At 40.7% G+C, this 27,996-nt stretch overlaps 1 protein-coding gene across 5 annotated transcripts in view; it reads right to left on the minus strand.

Annotated features, from left to right (window-relative positions):
* The window catches only part of LOC128742118 (interferon regulatory factor 2-binding protein-like B), a 53,659-nt gene extending 32,156 nt beyond the window's left edge, over window positions 1–21,503 (minus strand). For 3 of the 5 annotated variants that reach the window (XM_053838341.1, XM_053838339.1, XM_053838336.1), the window contains exon 1: window positions 20,132–21,503. In XM_053838341.1, coding sequence (XP_053694316.1) covers window positions 20,132–20,825 — 694 coding nt within the window. In that variant the 5' untranslated portion in view covers window positions 20,826–21,503. The remainder of the gene's footprint in view (window positions 1–20,131) is intronic. The other 2 variants (XM_053838338.1, XM_053838337.1) reach the window with 2 other exon arrangements.
* Window positions 21,504–27,996: the final 6,493 nt, after the last annotated feature.

The raw sequence follows: 27,996 nt of genomic DNA on the forward strand, positions 1-27,996 counted from the left end.
AGCATAATGTTGAAGGACAGTTAGTTCCCCAAACGTTTCCTTGAATCAATTGTGATACGTGCGGCAAGGTATGTTGCGCCGTCTTAGCGCAACCACAGCACCTGCACATTAAGAGTACCCAATTGAGGTGGCACGAAATTCCCCTGCGACAGAAGTGAGGGGTCTCAAACCATCATAAAAGAAAATCCGGCCTACACAATCCCCCACATGCCAAACTTTGTTCAATTCGCTTGATTAATTCTCTAGTTATGAGAAGGTTTGCATTTCATTTGTATGGGAGCACCCCTCTTATAGGGGGAAGGGGTCATAATTCCCCTCCTAAAGACGGGAGGGATCTCAATTCGCCATAGAAAAAAAAATTGTCACCAAAAACACCCACATGCCAAATTTGGTACCATTTGTTTGATTAGTTCTTGAGTTATGAAGAAATTAATATTTCATTTGTATGGGAGCCCTCCTTCCTAAATCGGGGAGTCCTAATTCATCATAGAAAAAATTCTTGACTCCAAAAACCTTCACATGCCAAATTTGGTTCCATTTGATTGATTAGTTCTCGAGGTATGCCGAAATTTGTGTTTCATTTGTATAGGAGCCCGCCCTCTTAGTGGGGGGAGGGGTCTCGAACCATCTTAAGAACCTTCCTCGGCCCCAAAAACCCCTACATGCAAATTTTCGCGCCGATCGGTTCAGTAGTTTTCGATTCTATACGGAACATACCGACAGATAGACAGACAGAAATCCATTTTTGTAGGTAGGGTATGTTGCTACATCGTCGTAATTGCCAATTCCCGTCCTATCCAACACAAATTATTAAAAATAGCAGCATTTTTATGACACACAATGCAAAACTAGTTATTCCCTAATATTTTAGTTAGTTGTCTATCATACGCAATCAATCAAAGTGAGCTGAGATCTATTTAAATGCTTTTTATCATTAAAGAAGTCCTACCAGCCAAATTTCCTACGTTTTTTCGTGCGACGAAGAAGACAATGTCGACTAATCGTTTTAATTTCCGTCATTCATAATAGAAAATAACTCACGCAAGGCATTGTCGTTATTCTACAGCCTGAAAAACTTGCCTGACCTGCAGAAATTTTGTAGAATAACATTTGTCATGCCATCCTACACAAATACATGCTCGTTAGCTTCGTAAACGTTGTTGTGATTTTTAGTTCGGACGATGAAAAATTTTGTTGGACGGATTTTAAAACGGTACGACGAATTTTAGCAATAAAATCAGTTGCGTAATTTCAATAATATGCTTTAATAGTCGCTTTTCAGTGATTTCAAAGTTCACGGACCGGAAGGTAAGTGTGTTTTTGTCAAATCAGTACAAGAACTTTTGGAGTATTCACTAAATCCATCCAGCAAATGATAAAAATTAGAATGGCTTTCCTTATTACGACGGGAATTAGAAAAAGACCCTATAGATTTCTAATCCCATAACGAACGTTGGAGTAGTTCTGCAAGGTGCTGTCTGCTGTATTAGGTTCCATTATGCATATTCATTATGTACGGTGTACCATCTAATTTTTACTTGCATTTTCATACAAAAAAGACTACACCGCTTGGATCAAGGGTTTCTTATGAGTTTTTGGGATTCCATCACGGTCTAGAAAATCATAAATTTCACTTGTATTGCGAAAAATCCACCTTCTTAGACTCTCACGCGAAAATTATTAGCGCGATTTTTTCTGCGTCTCACGCACACATTTGCAATTTAGCAATTTGACGCCCTTATTCACTTCCAAATTGACATCTCGGTACACCTCCTTATTTGTCAAGCATATTTTCAATTTATTAGTGAGTACGGGATAATTAATGTTCAAATATAAATTTACGTTGAGCTCGTAAAATTGCTGCAAAGCACAATAATAACATAATATTGATTTCATTAAGATAAAGAAACACAGAATTAGTTGATTGTCATTGTTTGTCTCATAATGTTCTAATTTTCGACTACTTCGAGCATGAGATGGTTTCTTTTATGATATTGATGGCATCTTGTAGAATCATGTTCCTGCACCTCGGCCATGTATGAAGCCACCGTGGTCCAACTTCGATTTTTCAAATGGCAAAGATCTGTTGCTTTGGGAAGGTATACTAACAGGCGTAATCCCGTGACGAAGCGCGCTTTCAACCTGGTGAGCAGTGAGTATAGGGCTTATAACCGACATCGGTATTCATGCTTTGTAAATAGAACCCAGGACGACTTAAGAAGAAATCCAAGGTGATTCTGGTCGTTTGTTAATGATAAGCGTAAACAAAATGAACTTCCATCTAGTATATTCCTCGGGGATTCGGTGTCTGATAACATTCAAACCACATGCGACATGTTTGCTAGACACTTATCCAGCGTGTTTTGCTCCACTGTAGCTCCTTCTTCTCAAATTGACGAAGAAATGTGTAATGTTCCGGAAAATATTTTAGACTTTGGACCTCTCCAGTTTTCTATAGCTGATATTGAGGCTGGCCTTTCGAAACTGAAAACAGGTTTTAGCATCGGTCCTGATGGAATTTCATCAGTTGTTCTCAAAAAATGCACTGAAGCACTATGCAAACCACTGCAGAAGATTTGCAATATACCTATCACTTGAACAAAACAAGTTTCCGGAGTCCTGGAAAAGGTCCTATATTTTTTCAATATATAAAAAGGGGATAAGCGCAACATAGCAAACTACAGAAGTATCACTTGTTTATGTGCAGGATCGAAACTGTTCGCGATCATCGTTGGAGAGATGCTGTTCAGCAAAGTCAAATTCTATAGCTTGACGGAGCAACATGGCTTGTTTCCCGAAAGGTCCATTAATACGAACCTGCTGCAGTTTTGTTCGTTTCGCATTCGCCAGATAGAAGACGCAGCGCAAGTAGACACAGTATATACTGATCTTAAAGCTGCTTTTGACCGCATTGACCAAGTTCTGCTTCGGAAACTGAAACGTTTAGGAACTTCCAATGAGTTTGTCTGCTGGTTTCAAACGTACCTAGCAAACCGACAACTCTCAGTTAAATTAGGTTCTACTGAGTCTTACTGCTTTTGTCATCAATCCGGAGTGCCACAAGGAAGCAACCTAGGACCATTGCTATTTACTATATTTTTTAATGACGTTTGTTCTGTGATTCCTCCGGGTTGCAAGCTACTGTACGCTGATGATCTAAAGATATTTCTCTCTGTACGCTCTGTTGAGGACTGTGAGCTACTGCAATGCTATATTGACCACAAAGTGGTGTTGCCTAAATAACCTGACCATCAATTCCCAAGTGCACTGTCATCACCTTCACTCGAAGCAAAACACTTATCGTATATAATTATAAAATCGACGAGTCTAGTCTTGAACGGGTCAGCGTTGTTAAGGTCCTAGGAGTCTACCTGGATACTAAAATGACTTTCAACAACGATTACTCAAACATCATCTCAAAAGCGAATCGAAATCTGGGTTTTATCATGCGCATGGTCAAAGACTTCCGTGATCCATATTGTTTGCAAACTCTCTATCTACTTTTCGTTGGTGCGCTCTATTCTCGAGACGGCTTCCGTGGTATGGAGTCCATTCACTCATATTTGGTCAGCAAGAATCGAAGCCGTGCAACGGAGATTTATTAGACACGCGTTAAGACATCTTCCGTGGTTGGGTCATCAAAATCTCCCACCTTATGAGAACCGCTGTAAACTGCTAAATATGGAAACCCTATATAAGAGGAGAGTCATATCCAGAGCCATTTTTGTAGCCCAGCTTCTGAAGTAGGAGATAGATGCACCTGAACTTCTGAGTATAATAGATGTAAATGTTATACCTCGGCCACTTAGATCCCGAGGATTTCTTCGGCCGGCTTTTCATCGCACACAATACGGGCAACACGAACCAATCCAGGCAATGTGCTGTTTATTTAATGTCGCATATCAACATTTTGACTTTTCTATATCGACGAGTACATTTAAGAATAGGATAAGGACTAATGCATTTTAATGTGAAATATATGTTTTATGTTTGAATAAAGTTTGTGCTTATATATGTTAATATTATCAATCGAAAAGATAATGTGTTTTTATGCCGATTTGAGAATAGGTAAAATCTCAACTCAAATCGGCTTTTCCCATTCACATTGGAAATCTTCATTTAGACTCTAGTTCCGATGGAGAAAACAATAAACAGACATGTTTTTTGCTGTGGATGCCTTAAACTCGCGACGACTTTGCGGTCGCGCACGGAAATTAGTGTAATTATATCGTTCTTCAAGATAAATATATAATTCGTAATAGCGTTATCATTACCGGCGTTCGTCGTTCAAAAACTGTTCAGATATTACTTTTACGGCATCAGGTCATGAACTGTCACGAAAAAAGGAACTCGTTTCCCGGGAAACACGAAACTATTTACGATCCATGAATCCGAGTGTAAATAGTCGAATATCCGAGCGAATACCCAAGTAACATCCTACCAAATCCACGCGTATTTCCCGTCGACAGGTCACATCATACGTTAAGATCAGTAGGAAACAATACTGTTACATCAAACAAAACCATTATTTCGTCATACTCAATATTGCTTGTTGTCTAAAATTTTTCGACAAATCTTCTATACTCTTAGCTGCTCGACTAGGAAATTTCTCTCGCATGTCTAAGAAGTTTTTGACTGGCTATTTTGCCAATATTTCCTTATGAGATCCAATTGCCGAAATAATTTCCCGCATACCATTGCCTGATTTGTTGGTTTTTATGAGATGTTGCATTCTTGGTAACAGTGGGTTTGGAATGTGAAGAGTTTACAGTTTTCAAAATGTCCCATATCTTTATAAAGTACTAACTGAATATACTGAATAACTGAATAACGAAAAATATTTTCGTTTGCTAATGTGTGACTTCGGTTATAGAGTTATGCAGACATTTGTGTTTTGTTTGTATGAGAGCTCACCCTCACAGAGGGGGAAAAAATCCTACCTCCAAAAACCATCACATGCCAAATTTGGTTCCATTTGCTTATTTAGTTCTCGAATTATGCAGAAATTTGTGTTTCAGTTGTACGAAAGCGCCCCCTTCCAGAGAGTGGACGAGTGAACCAGCATAGAAAAAAAATCTTGTCCAGAAAAACTATTGGAAGTCATTTTCGATGGCTCTCGCTTTTAATCCACGACGGACAACTGTTGTTAGGGTTCCGATCACAACGGAAAACTTGACTGAAAATCGTCTGAGAATTAAGCTACGTTTCGCATATGGTCGGTATTAAATTAAACACGACCAAGTCGCAAAATTTAAAAAATGAGTCAATGACAGCAAACGATCAAGAATTTTGTAAGCTACATTTTACTCTAATCAGACTACATCAATCTTGCAAACAGCCAGAATTATGAGATGATTTTAAGCGATTGATAGCTATAAATCATACAGATAACTTTGTCACTTGGTTCGGTCTGACTTAACACCGACCATATGACAAAGATATCATTGCAGCAATCCGGACTACGACTAGTCGGTAGTCTTCGGAGTTCATTCCATCGACGTTTTAACAGCAGACCACGACATCTTGCTCGCAACTTGGGGTCGGACGATCATTTTCCTCAATAATTACGGATTTGTTGGATGAATGCTGTTCATTAGCAATGCTAGAGGAAATCGCACCAACGTCGTTGGGCTGTGTTATCCTCCCGTCAGTAGAAAGCCTGGCGGAGCCGAAGTTGACCGCAGTGCTTTCAATTGGATCGACTTCAGGCAGCGGAGGAACTAGTTCTCGAGTATACTTGCCGGAGGAGGCAAGTTGGAAGACTCCTGATCCACATATAGCCACAATTCCGGAAAGAACCAGAAGCTTCCAAAATGCAGTACAATGAGCGTCCCGACGATGAACTAGTGTGACTCGGACGGTGAAACGGACGTTGAGCATCAATGAAATTAAAAGCAAAAGCTACGTTGTTCGGTTGCGGGATTAAAATATGAACTTTGAAGACGGGCGGACTGAGGGTTTCCATCATGCTATCTAGGTACATTGCGTTCCGTTGCTGAAGATGAGCTCTTAATACGACTAGAGGGTGGTGCAACTGTTTTAGAGTCGTTCTCGTCGGAAAAGTGGCTAGGAGCACTACAGTATCTTGACGGCTGGTCGGAGGCATTCATAGTACTGAGAACACGGCATGGTTAAGTGGAACGAAAGAAATAAGCGTAACAGTAGTTGTCGGGAAGAGTGCGCTGGAAGCCTCGTTCTCTGTGTCACACGTAGGACTGGGGCGACTGATAAACGCTGGCGGCGGTGGCACGGCTACGATGGTGGAGTCAGAGGCTGCCATAATACTTAAACCGTTGCATCCCAATGTCCAATCCGAAGATGGTATTTAAAGGCCTCAGTGCCGACTAGTCCGTTGATAAATATACACTAATCAAAAAGATAGTATGTATTACATTTCTGCGAAATAGTACTTTCCGCCAAACGGTTTTCTGCGAACTATGTAATGTTTTCCGTTAAACAGGTTTTCGGCGTTATAGTACAGCGAATCTTTCTGCGAAAATGTTTTCCACAAAATAGTGTTCCGCAATATGCTACGGCAAAAGGTTTTACTCGATTATCCGATAACCCATTTAAAAATTTTTTTTCACCCGGATAATGGAGTCCGACCTGCATAACCAAAACGGCATGATGTCGATAGATCACTTTGCTTTTAAACTAGTAGTTTATTGTAAAACCTTTGTTAGACAATAAAGTCGCCCAACCACTTTATGTATATTGTTTACAGAGGTTTGATATCGTTCCCGAGGAAAGCTGGTTTCCACTACATGCCAAAGTTTGTTTGCTGTTATTGGGTTGGCTCTGAAAACAGCTACTTTCACGTCATTCCATAAATTCTCCATAAGATCGAGATCTGAAGACTGGGCAGGCCATTACGTAACATCAAGTTTATTAGAACGCAAAAATGCCTTTGCTAATCACCCAATTAGCTTCGAGGTACGATGTTAGTCTAACAAGCCAGCGATCGTATACTCGAATCTCACATAGTGTAGCTAGATGGTCAGCAGGATTGTTGTACTAACCTTGTAATTGTCCTGTACTCTAATAACCAACGGCGAGGTCTGTCGATAAAGAAGGGTTTAATCTCAAAGACGCATATGACTTGGGTTATAGCCTTGAGGTTTGTTTTTTATGTACTGTCTGCGTCTAGCAGTTCGGAACAAAACGACTTAAGACTCATCCGTCCAAAGAATATTGCGCCATTTGGACAGCGGCAAAGCGATAAGTTTTTTGGCGAATTTGAGCGTTAATGAGCTTTCTACTTTTACTACTTTATGATACTTTCAACTTGAGCTCCTGCTTCAAGGCCGTAGGCACGAGAAATGGATCGTTCTTCGATGTACGGAATAAGAGATTTGTCTGCTAATCCAAAAGTTTCTGTCTCCAGCCTCTTGTCTCTAATCTTGAAGTACAGTTAGAGCCAACGTTACAGCGCAAGAGGCCCACTGCAGAATAACGGAAAACTATCAGTCATTAACATTTCTTCGGAGAGCTCAATTTCGGAAGAAGTTTTTGGGCCCAAAAGCGGGGTTTTGTTTATAGAAATGTATTCACTGCATTCTTCTTGCCAATCTGAACACAGCGAATATATTTTCATGAACAAAATTTTTGTTTCAAGCAAAAAAACTGCAATTGGAATTTGCAAAATCGGTGACGGCTAATTTCACCTTGAACAGAGAGGCCCTTTTTTGTGTTCCAGAAGGGCATTGGGTTGAAAGGCCACTATGATAGTCTTAATGATCGTCTTTTGGAGTAGGCTTCGATTGCTGTTCGGACTGATCATATTCATTGATAATGTTGAGCGAGATAGTTATCCAGAGCCGCGATTCTGTACTAGATGATAAATAAAATTAATGGCCTCTTTGGATTTGGATTCTATACTCGGTATGGAGCAAGCAGGAAACTTACGAAGAAGTTATGCCTAGATAATGCGCTAAACTTTCAAATGCAGAGTAACAAGAGCGGATATCATTCGATACTTAAATAATAAAGAGCGTTAGGAGCCCCCTGATTGTGCGTAGCTCACTGTTTTTTTAACTGTTTAGTCCACAATCCTGTATTTGATTCATACGAGATGCTATCCTAACAGCAAAATGTAGGTAGGCTGGTAAGTTAAGTTTTTTACCCCAAACTTTCCTCTGACGATAAGTACTACGTTCGATGTAAGCAATGGTCTCGTAACAAAGATGCGTTACTTGTGAAGGAAAGCGTCGGCCACCAATGACCAAAGCAAGAGTGGGAGAGCTCCTTGTGGACTTTCTTTCATCGCCGAATATGTTAAGCGATGTATCTCCCAATAAGGCTGTGATTTTACTGCTTGAAAGCATTGCTAAAATCAAGCTTGTTGTAGTTGATTCCATTTTGAAAAAAAGCCGTGAAATCTGAAGCGAATGACATGTTATCAAAAGCGCCTTCAATATCAAGGAAAACCCAAAGTGCCTCTCTTGATATTTGAACGATTTCTCAAAAAGTTCAAAAGAACTAAGTACCCACTTGATCGAATCCATCGCAAACAATCGTTGTGCAAGCAGAGCCGAGTCGTTTGGCACATTATGTAACGACACATTACAAAGTAGCAAGGCATAGTTCATCGATATTTTTAACACTTTGTGTTGTATACAGCCAGAAATTGTCCACTAGAATTTTTAACTTTTTCTCTCTAGTCATCACCAAGCGCGAGGCTCCGTTCCACCGCACGGGTTTGCCGGCCTAAACGCCGGCTCTGAGTGCAGTTCTTGGTATATATGATCATTTTAGCACATCAGCCGAGTGTTTTTTGGATGAACTTGTATATTTTGTTTTCAGAGAGTAACTTTCTGATTAAGTCAAGTACTTGTCATTTGTATGAGCTCAAGGAAGTAATGCAAGTTTTCTTGATGCAATGTTTTTGGTAAAGGATTAAAAAAACTAGGTTTGCACATCTACTATGTTGCACGCAGGTATAAGAGACTTTTTTCACAGGGTCGAGCACAATGCGACCAACCGTTGTCGTGCAGCAAAATCACTCTGTCGTGTCTTTGCATGTATTGTAAGTTTTTCATAAAAAATAATGAACATGCAGTGAGGTTTTGTAAGCATTTTACTCGATTGACAAAATACAAAACATAAAAAGCCCAAATTTTGAGATTAAATAGCGGCCAAACAGAGAAAAGGCACCGTGGTATGTCACTTAAATACGTAGTCCTACGTCAGAAAATGCACATACTTCGTATGTATTTTATTCATACATAAATAAAATTAAATCAATGATCAATGTATGACACAACCAACAAACAGAACTGCAGCGGGTAATAATTTTAGCGATGAATTATTGCCAATCCAAACGCTAGTATGACTATAGTATAGCGTACCAATCACGAACCCCACATATTGTCACGAGCTTTGCGAGTGGCAATGAAAAAAAAATCGCACAACTCACAAGGGTAAACGAAAAAACTAACACAACTAAGCAGCAGTTAGCTCTCACTGAAAAAAAAAAACAATCGCCTAAAATAAGACAACCATGAAGAAAGTCAACCATCATGACACACGTCGCAATCGTCGCGGTTAGCGGCACGACACGGCACGGTACGGCAGGCAAGGCACTGTGCGAAACAGTGGCAACTAGTGCAAAATAAATTCGACAACGTCGCGCGTGGATTGCCGTCGCTCGCTGTCGTCGGCCCCGTTGTTGTGCTGGCGTCGGTTCCGAAAAGTCATATGTGCTGACGATGCTGGCCCGCCGCTGCTAGTGTTGGAGGCCATCACCATCATTTTCAATCGATTTAAACCGGTTTTGTTCTCTTCTTCCTTTTCGGAGTGTTCCACAAAAATAACTTACGCGCTTTTCCTTTCTCCCTCTTTGCACACCCATACTACGTGCCCCTCGCTGATACACAATGGTGCAAGTGTATATATACAACAAACCGATCGGCCAGGCCAGCTGCCGTGTCGCACAGTCGCGTTTCGTGCATGACTCAAACTACTGTTCTTTCGCTTTCGGTCTGCGCTGTGTTGTGCTTCGTCGCTCACTGGTGTAGGTGCAGCGTCGTATGCGTGTCGTCTCGTCGCGCGAAAACATGGCAACGTTGCCAGGTTGGAAAAAACCGCTCGATCCTTTACCCGCGCGCATTTCCAGTTCCAAGCCCCCTTCCTCCTCACTTGGCCAATAAAGCTTATTGAAATATGTACAACCGTCTGTAGACAGATGGGATCTGCATGCACGAAAAACCCCCTCAGCTGCCACCAGCCACCACCCGGCTGCCTTGCCCTTTGTCGAAACCAGTCAGGCCTGACATCACACGCAAAAGCAAGTTTTATGTTTATTTTCTGCGCCTTTTTCGTAGTCTTCTTGTCAGTGCTGTTCTATTACCGGTTTCTGCTTTCTGTGTTGATCGCGCGGCGCAGTTTTGTTTAGCAAGAATCCAACATGAAAAGAAAAAAGACCCGGAGTTGCTGGTTGGAGGAGCCTGCAATCTCGCTCGCCTAGGACCTAGACTGGTGTTGGTTTTGGCAATGTTCGTTCGTTTCGCTGGCTTCTGTTGATAGGTACCTATGGGCCCTATTCTGTAAGTCACGTCGAGTGTCACTTTGCTCGACTAGTCGACTTTTGGTATTATGTAAGTCACATGCGACCCGGTTTTGTCGAGTAACTTGACTGAGTCCACCGCCAAAAAGCTAGTGACTAAACGGTTAGCAAATGACGCTTGAGTTAGCTTTGTTTTGGTCCTGCATTGAGTCGCTATGCTGCCCGTTTTTCTTGCACTCGACACTCGACAGTGACTGAGTCGAGCCTAGTTGCTCGACGTGACTTACAGAATAGGGCCCTATAGCTACGTCGTGCAGCAGTTCGACAGTAGAGAAGCAGAAGAGTGAAGGAATTTTTGTTTCTATGAACCACCTTTTGTGTCCATTCATCACGCCCGTATTTTTTAGCCGGCAATAAATAAGAACCTTTCTGTTTTCTTCTCTCGCTCTTTCACGATGATGTTGCTCGTGGTATGTGCTCTGTGCTCTGTGCAAAATGGGTATAGTCGAGGGAAAAAAATATTATACTAGGTATTAATCTTCCGGGGCTACATTCATGATGGCCATAGAGTAAAGGCAAAAAAGCGAGGAAGACATTTTTTGAGTAAAGTAAAGTAACTAACGCGGATGGATGGAAGGAACTGGCTGGCTGGCTGGTAATACGACGCTCTCTTGCCCTATTGCCTTGCCTTGCGTAACGAATGTAAATCAGGGTTCTATCGGATACCGAGAGATGGAAATTGAATAAGTTGCCACACTAGGAATATACCTATGTACATGCGGCTTTTCTAAGTAATGACCGTAAATCATCTGAGAGAATCATATTTTAATGGAACGTTCTGGTCATGGGCAATTCTCCAAGGATAAACTGCAGCACGTGTGCTTGGCATCTTATTAGAAATTAAAGTGTAAAAATATCTAACAATTTTTTCATCCTCCTAGTTTTTACTACATTAGAATTGTTATTTTGTTTATGTTTTATCACTGTACAATAAAACTGAATACTTGAGTGGTACCACTGCTGATTTCGGTTTAAAATTCCCAACCGAGAAAGCTAGGTTCATCCCCGCAGTCTAAATGCTAACGGTTTATCGGATTTTTGTTTTCTTCTCTGCCACTGGGATCTATCCCAATCCCAACATTCAATGCGACATAAAAAGCAAAGCATTCATGAAAGAAACGAGACAACAGCAGAAGAAACACCAACACACCACTAATCGTCTATATTTAAACACGAAAACATTTTTTACCGTTGCTTCGTACCGACGTTTTTCTTCTAGACGTCGTCGTCGTCGTGCTGCTGGCTGGCTGTTCGATTGGGACGGTTTCGTTTTTCATGTTTTTAAGTTGAGCTTTATTTTTAAAACACGCTATACACTTCATCGAAAGCATCGAACTCTCCCAGCCCAGAACATCAAGCTGTAAACAACGTGGTCGTCTTCTTCGTCTTCGAACAAAGAATCTCGATCCTGCCTCTCGATAGCAGATTAAAACTTGAAAAAAAAAAGATCCTATGCATGCACAAAAACTGAAGCCATCTGTTTTTAGCATTCCATGCGTATTCTTTCTATTTCCGTCTAGTTTTACGGCCAGACAATGAACCTTCCGTAAATATGCCGATGAAATTTTCGAGAAAAATCGAATTTAAAACGTCATGGGTGCATTTGCGTCGAAAAGACGAAGAAGGGATTGCAACAGATTTAAAGGGATGCTGATTGTTGAAGCTGCTGCTGCCTAGCCACCGCACCGTTACATTGGTATTTGTTAGCCGACCTAACCGTGCAGGCAGGCATGGCATGGCAGCAGTTTGTGATGCACCAGATGATAATTGACGTCAGTCAGCTGTGTTGATTGGTGTGTCTGCAAGTAGGCACAGTAGCTCGGCTCAGGCGGCACCCTTTTCCAGTGGTTTTGCAGATGAGTCTGATGATGATCTACGTATTGTGTCGTGTTGGATTGCATACGGTTAGCCGCTTTGCACTGCGAAATGAGGAAAGCAGAACTTGGCCTTGACCCCGTGTTACACCAGTTGACGAGTGAGACGTTGTGGATTTGATTAACTGTTTCAAGCGAAATCGGAAATACGTTGTAAAAAAGTCAGTCAGGATGTCAACTAAATTTTCAAATCAAATCTTATAGTTTTCACATGCATGAAACGTAAAGATCTGATCTCTCATTGAAAAAAATATTTTTAAGACGGAAAAAATTAAATTGTTTTTGTAAGGCTAAGTGCTTTCAAAGCACATAGGTTTTCATAAAGTTTTACTAAGATACAGTAATGACCCGATTTTATCACCCCCATGATGAATTTAGAAGTGACAAAAACGGGAAAGTGACAAAATCGGGTATTTTTTCAATTTCTATTTTTTTACAGATAACTTAGAACGAATTACATATATTTCATTCTGATCACTTTTAGGACATTTCGCACTTTCATCTACCTCTCTGTGGACATTTGTCACCTTTTCACAGCAGTCCCACAGGTATGAAAACACGCGTTTTTTAATTGCGCCGAAATGGTTGATTATACTGGTTAACTATGTTCATAGAAATTTCATAGCGTAAAAAGCTCTTTCTAATGGTATGAACGATTCTTCGATTAACTCCCCTAAAAGTAAGATAGAAAATTTATTTTTCAAGCAGTAAGAGATAGAGCAAAACAATGTTCTACAACATTTTTGAGAAGATGATTATAAAGAACTTTGCCAAAGAAAGTGACCTTCTAGCTATTATAGTTGTGGAGATAAGAAACAACTTTTGTGAAAACTCCACGATAATCAACACAGTTCTTTTCACAGTGTTTTAGCACATTTGACATGTTTCAAAATAATTTTCAAACGAAGCTTTTGATAAATCAAAAGCGTGACAAAATCGGGTAAAAAACGTGACAAAAACGGGGGTGACAAAATCGGGTCAAAAACGTGACAAAATCGGGGGTGACAAAATCGGGGAGTGATAAAATCGGGGAGTGACAAAATCGGGTTACCACTGTACTAAGAATTTTCCACAAAATCTTCTGGTAACTTTAAATGGAAGTTACGTGCAAAAAACTATTTTCTGTAAAAATATCATTGAAATCATCACCTACCTCGGATAAAAACAATGCATCTCTAAAATCTTTGATGATTGTAGACACAAACCCATTCGGTTGACAGTCTGATAAATAATAAACTTAATTTTCAGAATCTCTACTGTATATATAATCATATGGGATACTAAAATCCCTCCATCCTTCCCTTCTTCTAGTATTAATCTTTATAAATATTATTTATTGTAAGTATTGGTTTTACTCGTAGTGAAAATACGTCTGTAATGAACAAAATCTAAACTGGGAAGAACATATTTTTCAACTATTTACAGGGTATCTACAACTTCCGGTTTTTAAGACCTGCTTGCTGTGATCGTAGGTTATTTCAGCAACCACACTATATCACTCCTCCTTAACCTAAGATGCCTATTAGCTTCCTGAATTCTTGTCACTTCAGTTTCGCCAACGGCTTTGTGTATCCATCTGCCGGATATTCTTTCGTGGACATGTAATTCAGTTTGATGTTACCATTTTCAATCACATTTTTCACGAAATGGTACCGGATGGATAAGTGTTTAGTCAACGGGTTGACGCCCATTGTTTCGGACGATGCAGATTGCGGATTGGTTGTCGCACAACAGTGGTAAAGCCTTCTTCCGAGCGAATTGCTCCGGCAACTGCTGCCAGCAGAGCCCTTCTTGAATTGTGACCGATGAAGCCACAAACTCTGCCTCGCAACTTGCGAGTCGCAAGACGTTAAGACCACATAGATGGTTGCCGCTTAACGCTCCACGAGACGGCTTCTCCTATCATGGTGAACATGTATCCACGGGTCGATTTCCTCAACACCCTCCAATTGATGGTACCTCCACAGGGTCACATACGTTCGAATGTACCATATTAAAAAGACCGTCCGCCCTCGAGAAACTCGAGCCGAATGTGGCTTTTGCTTGCTTGCCCCCGACTACACGCCACGCAGTTCAGCATTGCATCTTTCTTGAAATCGATTCCGTCAACCATGAACACTTGATTTTGCATGCTCTGTAAATTCGCAGCAGACTCCAGCTTTCGCCGTCAAAAACGATTTGAGGTACAGACCATCAACTTTCGTTCCAGATACGATAACGCCCCCTGCGGAATCCAGGACTTCAAACCCTCCGCTTTGAATACCATCGTTAGCCCGTTTTTGCAGATGTTACCGCCAATAGGTTTGTGGCCATATTAGAAATGTGTAGAGCTTCTTGTACTTCGATCGACCCTTCTAACTCAATTGCTACCAACCCATTGGCAACGGATTTGATAGACTGGTTGCCCGTTGTATCGATGGAACCTACCTAGTCTTCATGCTTCTGAAAGTTTTCACATAGCCCGCGGACATAGCCGGCCCAGTTAGCTTCGGGGTACGATACTGACCTAACATGCCAGTCGTCGTATGTTCGAATATCGGATGGTAAATGGCTGAATAATGCGCTCCAGAACCACCATGAGGTTCCGCAGCCTCTTATTCAGCAACTCCTAACTGTACCTCCTCGTGGTACCATCCGGGATACGTTCCTTAGTGGAAATCGGACAACCGGTGGAAATTAGGGTCGTATGCGGACCGAGAAGGGAACACTCAAGCGTAGGCTGAAGTGTAAACTCTACCTGCAGAACGGTTCTTCTTGACTCCCAAGAACCAACGCAGAGGTTCCAAAGCCCCTAAAGGAGATGGTTGTAATAGATGTTATCCATGGCTATTATGTAAAACCTTGAATGGATACGCCCCTAATCCAAGGCGTGATGCGACCCGTGCCGTGGGATGAATGGTGGAGGGGATTCTATACATTTTCCCGCCGCAACGGAGTCTGTGGAGTACCAGGGCGCCCTCCACAGTAATTTGCCCTTGCTACATCCAGCCGGTCGCTGATGCAGTGGACGATTTCTTACCGTGCATGTTCTCTCTGCCGAAAAACAAAGAAACGAATGAGGCGGAGAGGAGAATAGGGAAGGAGCAGGACTTGAACGATGCGCTAACAGAGGATCAGTCCTGATCCTCGTCTATCCTCAACATGCCGACTCGTTGTGAGTCGACAAACGAAGATGTGGCTCCAATTCTCTACTCACGGGTCGAGATTCCCTCTGCCTGATCTCTGACTGTGTGCTAGAGGGCGGGCGGAAACAAAGGAGAGCCGAACAGTTATGGCCAGTAGGATGGCTGTACAATCGTTCAAACAATCTAAAAATATATAACGTCGAGTATGAGGGTTACTCAAAAGTTGCTGAGTCTCAATAAGAGAGATCTCAGCAAGCTTACCGGTCTTGCTACAGGAAATTGTCCGAGTAAATATCATCTTCGGAATCTCGGTTTCGTACAAGATGATATTCAACCTCGGAACACTTGCTCTGCAATCGTGGAGCACAAATAGTACGCAGACTGCAGTATCTCAAAAAGGGGAGATCTGGTTGGCGTCCCCGATCAGGGTACTAGGTTCATAAACCTAATCATCCCTGATTGGCACATGTCTCGCTTCAGCTACCAGCCTGTCACTTCCTCAATAAGTGATAGGTAAGCTTGAAGCGTATAGTATAATAAATAAAACGGGACATACCACAATAGTTCAAAATAATGGACGCAGTGGTAAGGGTACCCAACAGAAGAGGATGTTCGAATCTCGGCTGGGAGGTGTTTCTGTAGAGTCAGAAGGCTCGTGGCATTAGCCCCGTAATTGTCCTGTACTCTAATAACCGGTTGCGAAGTCTGTCGATAAAGACGGGCCAAGATCTCCACAAGACGTTTATACCCATGGCTTTGCTTATTTTTCTGCGGACAATTCGCTGCAAAATGTGCTAGTTTCTTGCACGTAAAGCACACTCTGTTCTTTTTCTCTGCTTTCGCTTATCGTGGATTCTGTTTGGTGTAGAGAACTCCTTCTATACTAGAGGTCTTCAACACCCACTCGACGTCCTGCAAAAAATCTTCGCTTTTACAGCGTCCGCTGTCAATTCCATTCCGAAGTGGGGTCATGGGGTTGTAGTATTCGGAGAGTCCTTTCTACCGATGCTGGTCTAACAAACCAGTCGCCTTATGTTCGAATCTCGATTGAGTGGTGCTACAAGAGCCAGTAGATTTCACTAGCCCCGTAATTGTCCTGTACTTAAATAACTGGCTGCGAAGTCTCGATAAATAAGGGTAATGTTTAAAGACGGTTATACCCAAAGCAATTTTATGCTTTCATCAGTAATGAACGATGCCAACCATTGATCGCTGACGTCGAAACTGATTTCGCTCTAACTGTTGGTCGTTGTCACCAGCTAGCTCGTCCACGTAGTCCTCTACCGATCCGCACTCCTCGAGCTTTACCGGTATCAGTCGGTCCAGTAGTCAAACAACCTTAGCAGACCGTTGTCCTGGAACGCCTTCTGCAGGTTATTCCACGCCTCTTTTGCCGTATTTGCCCACTAAACCAGGCTGTAATTATTCTTCTCGAGGCTTAAGCAAATCGTCGCTAACGCCCTCTTGTCCAAATGCGGGTCAACGACCTAATTTTCAGCCGGTTTTACTGCTTGTCAAAAATCTTTTCTATGCTCACGATACATAGTTTTGACCTTTTCGCACCCTTTTCATGACCGGTAAGTTCACTGCACTTCTGCCGGAACGGCTACTGCCTCCTGCAACTCCATCAGTATTCTGAGATGTCATCCGTGTGCTTTCAGTTCCTTTACTTCCACGAGAGCTTGATGATCATTCTTCCGAAATTGGACCTTCCATGTTCTTCAGTAATTTAAACTTTGATTTAACAATCTTCCATTTCTTCAGGTAAAGTCTGGAAAGAATATATTTGATCGTAACCCGTATTAAGTGGAACTATATTCTAGCCATAAATGTTATCAAATCATCTATCTTGCAATCTAGAACCATTTGTAAAATGGTTGGGTACCGTATCCCAACTGTTGCCTGGTGTAATATCAAGTATATTAGTTTTATGGTTATTTATCAAGTAACCATAAAAACTATCTGTCGTTAAGAATGTTCACTATACGAAATCGAACGAATTTCCATATACATTTTTGGCATACATGGTGAACACTATCATAATGGGCGAACCATAATATTAATGGTTGCGTTGATGAAAAATTGTGCTTTTGGACTGTACTGTAACCTTTGATCTTATGGTGATTATAAAGATTATAATAGTGATATGGTTTTGACCATTTTCACAATTGTTGTCATTTATGCAGGAAGTTACTTTAACAACCACACTACTTCAGTTTCGTTATTGTGGAGGTTTTCTGACCCGTTTAATTTTCCTTCCGATAATTTCTTCACATTTGGAGTTTTTGGTTGTAACGCATCCAGTTTGGTTTTCGGGTTATAAATTTATCTTCTTTATCGTGTATACCTAGGATAAGGATGATGGTGTTATTGATTAAAATTTTTTGTATATATTTAATGTTATATTTTAGTTATTATTTTGTTACCACTATGTAATATAAAAGGATTTTTGCTGAATATTTCATTTGGTATGATTATTTGGTATTTGGTATGACTACTCCCACTGCTTGTGCTTTTTAAATACAATCTAGTTCCTTCTCTTCTCAGTGCAGTACATTGTTGAGAATGAAAAGTCTGTGAGTTTTGTTTTTCTTTATGAAATTTTTGACAATAACCTTATTTCCGACATCAATGTTGTTTTGCTCAGCTATCCTCTTGTATCAGCGTATTGTTCTTCTTGTTGTTTCGATAATTTATCGCTTCGTTTGGCAAATTAGTTTGAAGATGAAGATGAATCATTTTTCGCAATTTTCAAAATCGCTTCATTGGGTGCAAAGGATTTTGAAGGAACATCCAAAAAGTTTTCTTCGCCTCTATTATTCCAATCACAATAGTTGTATGTATTCATGTGACTGAAAGTACTTCACCTATGGTACGATCTTTTTTCAGAATTTCTTTAGTTGATCATCCTGAGTGGTCATAACGACTTGGTCCACAATCATGTTTTTTAATAGATCAACGTAATTACAATTAACTTTTTGTTTCTTCAATCTTATTACGTAGCTATTCATTTTTTCATTAGGGTTAGGAATCGTTTGACGAAACTTGTGTCGGTCGAACGTTTTCGAAACTCGTGGTATGAGATATTCGTCCAATAGTTCGATTGTCGCATGGTAATGATCTTTCTTACATCTGGGCTCTCGAAAAGCATTAAATTTTTATAATTTTTTTATTAAGATAAGTCAACTACTATTACTATAACGGTAAGTATCAAAAGTATGGATTTTCTGATTATTTTGCCAAATTTCAGGTTTCACGAAATGTGAATCTCATTTCTAAGAATTGGGAAAGTAAAATATTTCAACAATTTGTGGCCAATTTATTTCTAAAATACTGTTTGTCTCTGCACTCCTCGAGAGTCACTTAGTATTCTGTATGCTACAAACTTTAGATTTCATCCCTAAGCAACAAGTAGAAGGATATTTATCCCTAAAGTGCTTATCTCTTGTTTGTCTGCAAATTTAAATGATTTAAGAATCATCTCTTTTGCCGGGCCTTGAAATACCCTGTGTGTGAGCATCATCCTGTATAACATACTATTCAATGCTAATTCCGGGCTTACAATGAAAAGAGTCATCCTAAAATCCGTATCAGTGATGGTTTTCTGCACAATTTTTAGATTTTTTCAAAAGATTCTATTAACATATGTAAACAAACCGAGCTAGTCTTTCTATATTAGTACAGTACAATATATTAGTACTATTAGTTCTATTAGTTCTATATTAGTACAAGAATGGCTCTCATTTACATTTGTTGCTCAGGGTGCTCTTTGAAAAGTTACACCAGACTTGTCCTACAATTACTGTGGCCAATGTTCTCTCGAGGGCAGTCCTAACAAGACGCAAGTCAAACTCTTAAAAAGTACTGTCATTTATCTAATGAAACTATAAAAAAAACTAATTGGGTATCAAATAAGTTTTAATTCAAATTCAAAAACAATAGAATTAAGTATTAAGCATTAACAATCCTCTAAATATGAGAAGAAATTTATCTGCTTGATGACAATTTTCTTGCTCGCAGCCCTTGAAATTGACAAATATACCTCAATGATTCATCCACAAATTTTTCCGTCATCTTCTGATTTATCAACATATTCGACACGCTGTTTCTGTTCTATTATCTGTCTTCCTTAACAAACTGAAGTAACTTCATTTTAAAACCCGAGTAAATTATTGAAAAACCCCATCCTATTCATATTGGGATAGTGCTCAAACATACAGTAACAACTTTCAATAAATCGAGGTTTGATGGGTAAGATTTTTAAGTGCTTGCAATGCACTTAATACTATGACAATACAGAACTTCAGTAGGAGACGGCGATTAAAAAAAGTTCTACTTTCTGTTCTTGCACAATTGCCTTTATGTGAATATCCAATTTAATAAACTCACGCTTAGTTTAAACAACCGCTACTGCTTTTAACAGTCTAATATTTACAGCTCACACACTTCAAAACTTTGACATTCATTATGGAGGAGAAAACAGCTTTTTCTTGAACAAAAAAAAAACAAAAAACGGGATAGAAAGTGTGATCCTAAAGTTCTTTCCCTAGTGGAAACCATCAACTTACCGGCAGGTTTGAACGTAGCCGTATCAAAGGAAGCGGTTCGCACCGGGTGCTTATCCTTGTAGCTGGGCTGCCGATCCGGAACGAACGGTACGGCCGGCAGGGATTCGCCGCGCGTTAGCGGCGGCCGTTGAATGGAAACCGGATCCTCCGGTCCACGTTTGGCACTGCCCGTCGGGCCATCCATTGGGCCATGTTCGTCGTCCTCCGGCGGTGGTCGTTTCAAGTTGACAGAAAGTGCCGGCGGAACCTGCTGTCGGTTGGCGTGTGGTAGATGATGCGGTGGCATATGCTGCTGCAGCCGTGCCCCCGGGCGAACTCCGGGTATGTCATGTGCCTCGTGTTTGGGTGTGAAATCAACCAACGTCGGTCCGTTGGGTCCCGCGCGTACGGAATAGTGGTGATGTGCCTGCGGTACTGACCGGTGTGGCATTTCACCGTTTTCATGACCACGCTTGCCACCGCCACTTCCGCTACCTGCAGATCCACCTCCGCCACCGCCTCCACCTCCACCGCCGGCACCAGCATGAATTCGTTTCATTTGTCGAGCCGTATCCAACACCAGCTCTATTCGATCAGCTCCTTCATAGTTTACACATCCTCGGCATACAGCTTCCGTAAAATCGTGGATCATGGCCCAAGGCATCCGGGGCAGATCGCACAGATAACAGTGCTGGCGCTTTGCTTGAACAGACATTTTGATCACCGATTTAAATCACTTGCAGAAAACAGTTTTTCACCTTGCACTACTTTTTCTCTAACCAATTCACCTTGAAGCGTTAAAATTTAACAATCACTTTGTACGAATCGCTTCTAGCCGGCTGTTATCCATCACAAAAACTATCAGCTCCATTGATATCTTCAGCGCGCTCCACGCTCAGGTTAAACCTAATTTCACACTTCCTATAGCACAAAGGAGAATATCTCAGACAAAAAATTAAAAATTCATTCGTTTCGATATTTTTACTAGCCGTGACACACTTGAACTATCACGCCTGTACTTATCTACTTTAATTCATAACAAATGACGCAATCGTAGTCTAGTTTTCTTCCCGATAATCACCTATCTTGTCACTCTTTGCTTTGCCTTCTGTCGCAAGAATTGCATCAATTTTATTCAACGTAGGTATGGGTTGTGATAACAATTGCAACACCATCGGTGGTGCATCGGTTCGGAAAATTCTATGTTCTATGCAACTTTCTCTGTTTGTTGCGGTTACAAAATTTCCAAAAACGTCCAACTGCCAAAAGATACGCTCACTTTTATTCACAGCGGATGTTCGCTGTAAAGCAAAAAATCACTTCCGAAAAAAACAGAAAAAAGTCTCGACATAACAAACAACGAACGACCAACGAGACGGTGTGAAGCAACCAACGAGCGCGTCACTTTTGAAACGAACGGTTCGTTCGAGCTGCCGCGGGACCCACGTACTCTCGTCGTATACGCGTGTCGCCGTCGGTCGTCGGGTTTGTGTGTAGTGGAAGAGAGGAGAGGCAGAAGCAGTAGCGGCTGCGGCGACGGCGGCGGCGACGACTAACAGCAGCTAGCGTAAAGTGTGTAGGAAAGAAGAACAACAATATTATTATGTACTACCACGAACGACCGCTTGCATACATTCACGTTTGAAAATGATAATGTTCCCGCGGTAGATGGGATTACATACGGCAAAAAGAATACTGCTGCTGCTGCTCTGCTTGAACTGCTATTCATGAGTCGCCTATCGTTGGCTTGCCTATACTCATACCAACACTGTCGTATACGTGCACAAACACATATTCAGCTACTCGCTAGTTGATTGCCGTTAATTCTTATTAGCAAAATCGGTTAGGGTGGCTACGACAGTGAAAGAAGACTTTTAATTTATTAATTTTTATTCCTAATCATACAATTATAAATTCAGCACAGGCAGTATGTTTTGCACGCAGCATAATTTTTGTACAAAGAATTTTAGGTGGCTTTACAGCATTCACATTTTCTAACTATTCTATATACATGTTTTCTATGTTGTTCTTCTATATATATAAAAGTGAACGTACGTTTGTATGTTCCAGGTTTCGGCATGACTCGAGAACGCTGTGACCGTTCTTCACTAAACTTTGCACACATGTTGCTTGACATAAGGGAATCAGCACCGAATGGTTGACAAAAGGGAAACGTTTAATAACAAGGGGAGGGCGGCATAACTTCATAACGCCTTGATCGTTCTCCACCAAACTTGGCACACATTCCTTGACATATAAAAGATGAGATGGTTCCTAAGAAGGGGGGGGGGGGGGGGAACAGCATCAGCAATCAGCAATGGTGAGTTTCCAAAAGGGAGGGGGAGGAGGTTCCTAAGGAGAAGGAATGGCTTAACCCCAGAACGCATTGACAGTTTTTCATTGATCATAGAAGAATCAGCGCAGGAAAGTTGGCGAAATTGGGGGAGAGGTCCAAATAAGTAAAAGGAGTGGAGTTTCTCTTGCATTTAGACCGATTGCAGTTGTGTAAGTAACTGGGAGAAAAGAAGGGGGGTTATAGAGGGGGTCCATCAAGGTGGAATAATTGGAAAAAGGCTTTGTTTCGATTCCGTTATAGGCATTTCCAAACAGCAAACAGATACATACATAATTGACTACGTGACAGAAGGAGGAGCTATCTGGAAAACAATAGGAGAGAACGAGACAAGTGAGTATGAATGTATGTTCCGTCATAACTCCGGAACGCCTGGACGGTTCTTCACCGAACTTGACACACATGTTTTTCGATATAAAAGAATCAGCGCGGGGGGTCGACAAAAGTGAAAGACGATCTGTTACAAGGCGAAATGAATGAAGAGATACGTTTCTTTTGTATTTGAAGCGATAGCAGTTGTTCAAGTGCACGCACAGTGGTCCAAAAGGACGAAAAGTGTAACTTTTTTCCTAATGTCTTTTGCTTTCATTGTATCATTTATGGTCTTCAGCACTTTTATTCGTATGAACATACTCCTCAATCTAAAAGTGTTAAAAGTTAGTTATCGCTCACTATAATAAAAATAAAAAAATTACTTTTTTGTGTTAGGAAATATAAACATAGTTGTAAACAATATAAAATCAAGCAACTTTGCTGAAGAAATAAAATTTCTATCTCAATCGAGTGTTGAACTATAGAACATATTCCTTGAAACTTCTTTAAAAATTAGTTTTTCATACTTAGCTTTTGTTAAGTGCATTTTACAAGCATACATTGTTTTAGGCAATTATCGAAGCACTCAAAACACACGTTTTTGCAGAAGGCCGCAAATCTCTTGGACCTTTACTTGCTAAGTTATCACATATTCAAGCTTTAAATTTCCATAGCTTCACGAGGATTTATGAAATCAGTGCTTCATCTTAAAGCTTAGGCCGAGTACTATGAACTTGTATGGGTTCCGTTTATCCCCGACCACCCAAATGAGAGTACGTCCAACATATGTTTTATGTGTTTCGCGTTCGCTATAGGCTCGATACACGTCCACATTTTTGTTTTAACAGATAGATAGATGGTTTCTTTAGTAAAGTTGTAGAAAATATAAAGGCAAACAATTTTGCTAAAGAAATGAACTTTCTATCTCTATCGAGTGTAGAGCTACAATGCATTCTCTTTGGAAATTCTTTAAAAATAAGTTCTTCATACTTAGAGTATGTTGGTTGCGTTTTACAAAAGTATATTGTTCTATGCGATTATTGAAGAACTCAAAACACATGTTTTTGCAGAAAGTTGCAAGTCTCTAGGACCTTTCCTTACAAAGTTATCAGTTTTGGTTCGTGAAGTTAAGAAAAAATAATGCTTAAATAAGCGATAGCTCTGTAAGGAAAGGTCCTAGAGATTTGCAACCAATATTTTAGTTTCCATAAAGCGAAAGGCTTGCGTTCTTGGAAATTTTTTTCATATTAATTTATGCCGGATGTTGACCGTTCTACCTTTGGTTCAACACGGCTGCTTTATTTTAATTTATCCTGACTTATCCCTGATTCCATCTTCCGGATTCAGGCAAGATCTAAATTGGGATGAGTAACGGGCAGGGCCACTATAGCACAAGGCTCAATACAACTATCTCCAACACAACTTTCGAGTATTGGAAAATGACAAACTAGTTTTTACACCCTACTACTTATTTCTTACCAATGGCCTAATACAGTTGCTAGATATAGACGTTTTCTGAAAGCCCAGTATTTAATCGATTACACCGAACGCTGTACTCCTAAAAAACTACAAAACTTACCTTATACTTCGAGTAGGGATGATGTATGGGGATAGGGACTGATTGGGTTCGTCTATGACGGGCCTTCGTCTACTTTTCCGACGTACGCAGTCAGTCCACAATCATGAGTCACACACAATTGTGGGTCATTTAAGCTTTAACTGCTAATTTTCGTTAAAATATCGCCTTATAATTATTCAAATTATTAATGCTACTTATGAGTAACAATTAAGCCTCCCAGTTGGCTTCGAGGTATGACGCTGGCCTAATAAGCCAGTCGTCGTATGTTCGAATCTCGACTGGGAGAGGCTGTTAGAGTCAATAGGGTCGTAGAAACTGGCCCTGCAATTGTCCTGCACTCTAACAGCTGGCTGCGAAGTCTGTCGTATAAAAAACAGAAGGTCAAGTTTCGATAACGGAATGTAGCACCTAGGCTTTGCTTTATGAGCAACAATTTTATCAATCAATTAGTATAATATTCACGCATTAATCGGCAGATAAACTTAAAATGACCCATAATTGTGTGTGACCCATGATTGTGGACTGACTGTATATGAAAACAGAACTTAGGACCAACTTTGATGCGAATTACATTCAAATTATATCTTGGCATCAATATTTATGGAATGCCTCTCCGTTATCGACGAAATAAATGAGAAAATTATTGTTTTTCACTATTTAAAAAAAAATAAAAGTCTATATTAGGCTTATCTTCTACCAAGGCCGGGAGGCTCAGCCGTCTGCGCAAAATCTTAGTTTTGAGGGCTGGCATCTGGGAACCACACAGCATCGCACCCCCTAGCATAGCTACTCAATAGAGTATTACCGGGTATGGCCGCGTGGAGGCGCTAGGTAGGAGCTTGGGTTGGCAAAAGCTATATTGGTCGCTTTCTCGTTTTCCTTCCCCATTTCATACCCACCTAGTAAAGTATAAACTATTTAGCAATAAAGTTTTTAGTCTTACCTCTTAAAACGTAATGAGCCCGACAAGTGAAGTATGAAGTGTGCTTTAATTAGATACACCCTAGTCGTGCAATACGATTTTGGTGTATACTGAAGTGCACTGTCTACGAAGTACTATATCTTTCAAGAGTTCGTAATGACGAACTAGCGTCAGTGTTAGTAAATAAGTGATAAAAAATTAGAGTAAACATAAAAAATAATCAACATCAGATAATGTGAAATTTATTCACGGCACCACTGTGTATGTAAGTTAACGTTAGTATAAGAGTGAAACATTTCGGAATACTTCCGTCGAAAGTAAATTGTTATTCCGTCTCGTTTATTTAGGTTATAAAATCCAGAAAATAGTACAGAAATACTTACTATATGACGAGATAGGTATTACTCTTAATCTATACCTCAATACTCACGTATGTTCGACGTTTATAAACAGATTCTGCACGATAGGGATAAAAAGGGGAAGGAATGATTTTTGTGTTGGCCATAATATTTCCGCTCGAGATCATTGTAGTATTGCAACATCTCACAGTGAAGAAAATCAGATGGCGCAAGAAGAATTTTAAACATTTTTCACTCTACTTCTAGATGTTTGCAAAAGTGTTCTTATATCCGCTGTAACGCCTACTCGCCATAAAGTGAGTCTAGAGCTACACTACAAATCTTTTTAGAAGTCTTGTGGATACAAAGATGGACGGATAAGATAAGTAATCATGCATATACTCATTGTGTAGAATTATACATCGAACTGTCAAAAATAACCATACTTCATAGTACGGTTGTTTTCAAATTATAGCTAGAAGTGAAAAATTTTTGCTAAAAGGTTTACAGCCTAAGATGAAAGAAATCGTTGTTCTGGAGACGCTTTTCAAATTAATAACATGAACTTTTTTCCCTTGTCTTTATGTTTTTTTATAAAATACACTCGCCATTGTACACACTGATTAAATTTGTTAGCTATTGCAAATCAGATGTTAATGATAATAAAATGATAGGTCATTGAAACTACTGCCATTTTTTCTCTAAAAGCTACAATCGATCCCAAATTGACTTGCATTGGACATGGCCAGCTTTGCTATTGATCATCACAAAGAATTGGATCACCAGAAATATGCACAGCAGTTGTCTCCATACAACTCGATCTTGAGCCACTAGTCGTCAATTTCCCAATCGTCTCAGAACTCGCAAATCACTTGCGACCTGGTCGAGCCATCGTACATGTTGAGCCCCCTTGTTCCTGGTGCCGGTGGGGTTTTTACAGAGAACTATTTACGCCGCTTTGTCTTCCGGCATTCTTACGACGTGTCCGGTCCACCAAAGCCTACCGACTTTCGCCAGATGTACGAAGAGAATCTCTACAAGCAGTGCATTTAGCTCGTGTTTCATATGTTTCTACCTTCAAGAGCGATGCTAAATAGCATGTACAATAAGCCGTCAGCGTTACCTTGTCTCAATCTTTGCTGTGTCTCGACAGTGTCCCCAAAATGCACACGAAACACATCATTCGATCCAATATAGCTCAGTCGGGTCAGTTCATCCGGAAAACCGTGTACGTGCATGCCGGTTGTGTACGTGCATAGCTGGTCGCGATCGTATCGTATGCTGCTTTGAAATCAATAAAGATGTGATGCGTGGGCACGTTGTACTCCCGAAGCGAAGCCTGATAGTACCTAACGAAAGCCTGTGCAGGTAACGTAACAGGAATGTACCTTGTAGGCGGCGTTTGCCGGCGTTATACCGCGTTGCAGCAGTCGAACCGACCACCATTTTGACGTAAGACTACGTCTTTGTTTACTATACTGGGACTGGGTAGCACTCCCGAAAATAGAAGTGTAACGTTTCAATGAAAGATTGCAAATGCTAATAACTACTAAACTACTGAACTACTAAACTACTGAAATGGTGGTATTCCCATACAAATGAAACACAAATTTCCTTATAACTCGAGAACTAATCAAGCAAATGGAACCAAATTTGGCATGTTTTTGGAGACATGAATTTATTTTTTGATGGTTTGAGACCCCTCACCCCTGTGGTAGGAGAATAAAGACTCTCATACAAATAAAACAGAAATTTTTGCGTATGTGCCATATTTCCTACTATGTAACAAGCGGTAAGCTGTGAAAGCGGTAAGTGAATCGACGCCGCTAACTTACGTGCCTGTTGCCATTCATGTCAAAAGAGAAGGACATTCGAATGGCACGTCATTTTTGCGATGAACGTGCTTTGGTCTTAAGGTTATTTGTAACGTCGCTACAAGATACGTAGAACCAATCAAACACAAGAGTTAGTCTTCGTTTATACTTCTATTGATTTTCAAAGTTGACAAGTCTGAGGTTTGAGCAGACAGCAAATAAAATCCGGCACCAGCTTGTGCATAAGGAATTCACAAGGTCGCTCTTCTTCTTCTTCTTCTTCTTCTTCAGCAGCATAGAGCCAGGGTAGCTCGTGCTGTTTCAAGCACTCGTCTCCATTCAACTCGGTCTTTTGCCACTCGTCGCCAATTTCCTAGTCGTCTCAAAAGTCGCCAATCGCTTTCGACCTGGTCGAGCCATCGTGCACGTTGAGCCCCCCTGTTTCTGGTGCCGGTGGGGTTGTTGAAGAGGACTATTTTCGTCGCACTGTCGTCCGGCATCCTTACGACGTGTCCGGCCCACCGTAGCCAGCTAACTTTCGCTAGATGTACGTCTCCCCAAGCAGTGC

The sequence above is a fragment of the Sabethes cyaneus genome, chromosome 3 (genome assembly GCF_943734655.1).
Source record: "Sabethes cyaneus chromosome 3, idSabCyanKW18_F2, whole genome shotgun sequence".
NCBI lineage: Eukaryota > Metazoa > Arthropoda > Insecta > Diptera > Culicidae > Sabethes > Sabethes cyaneus.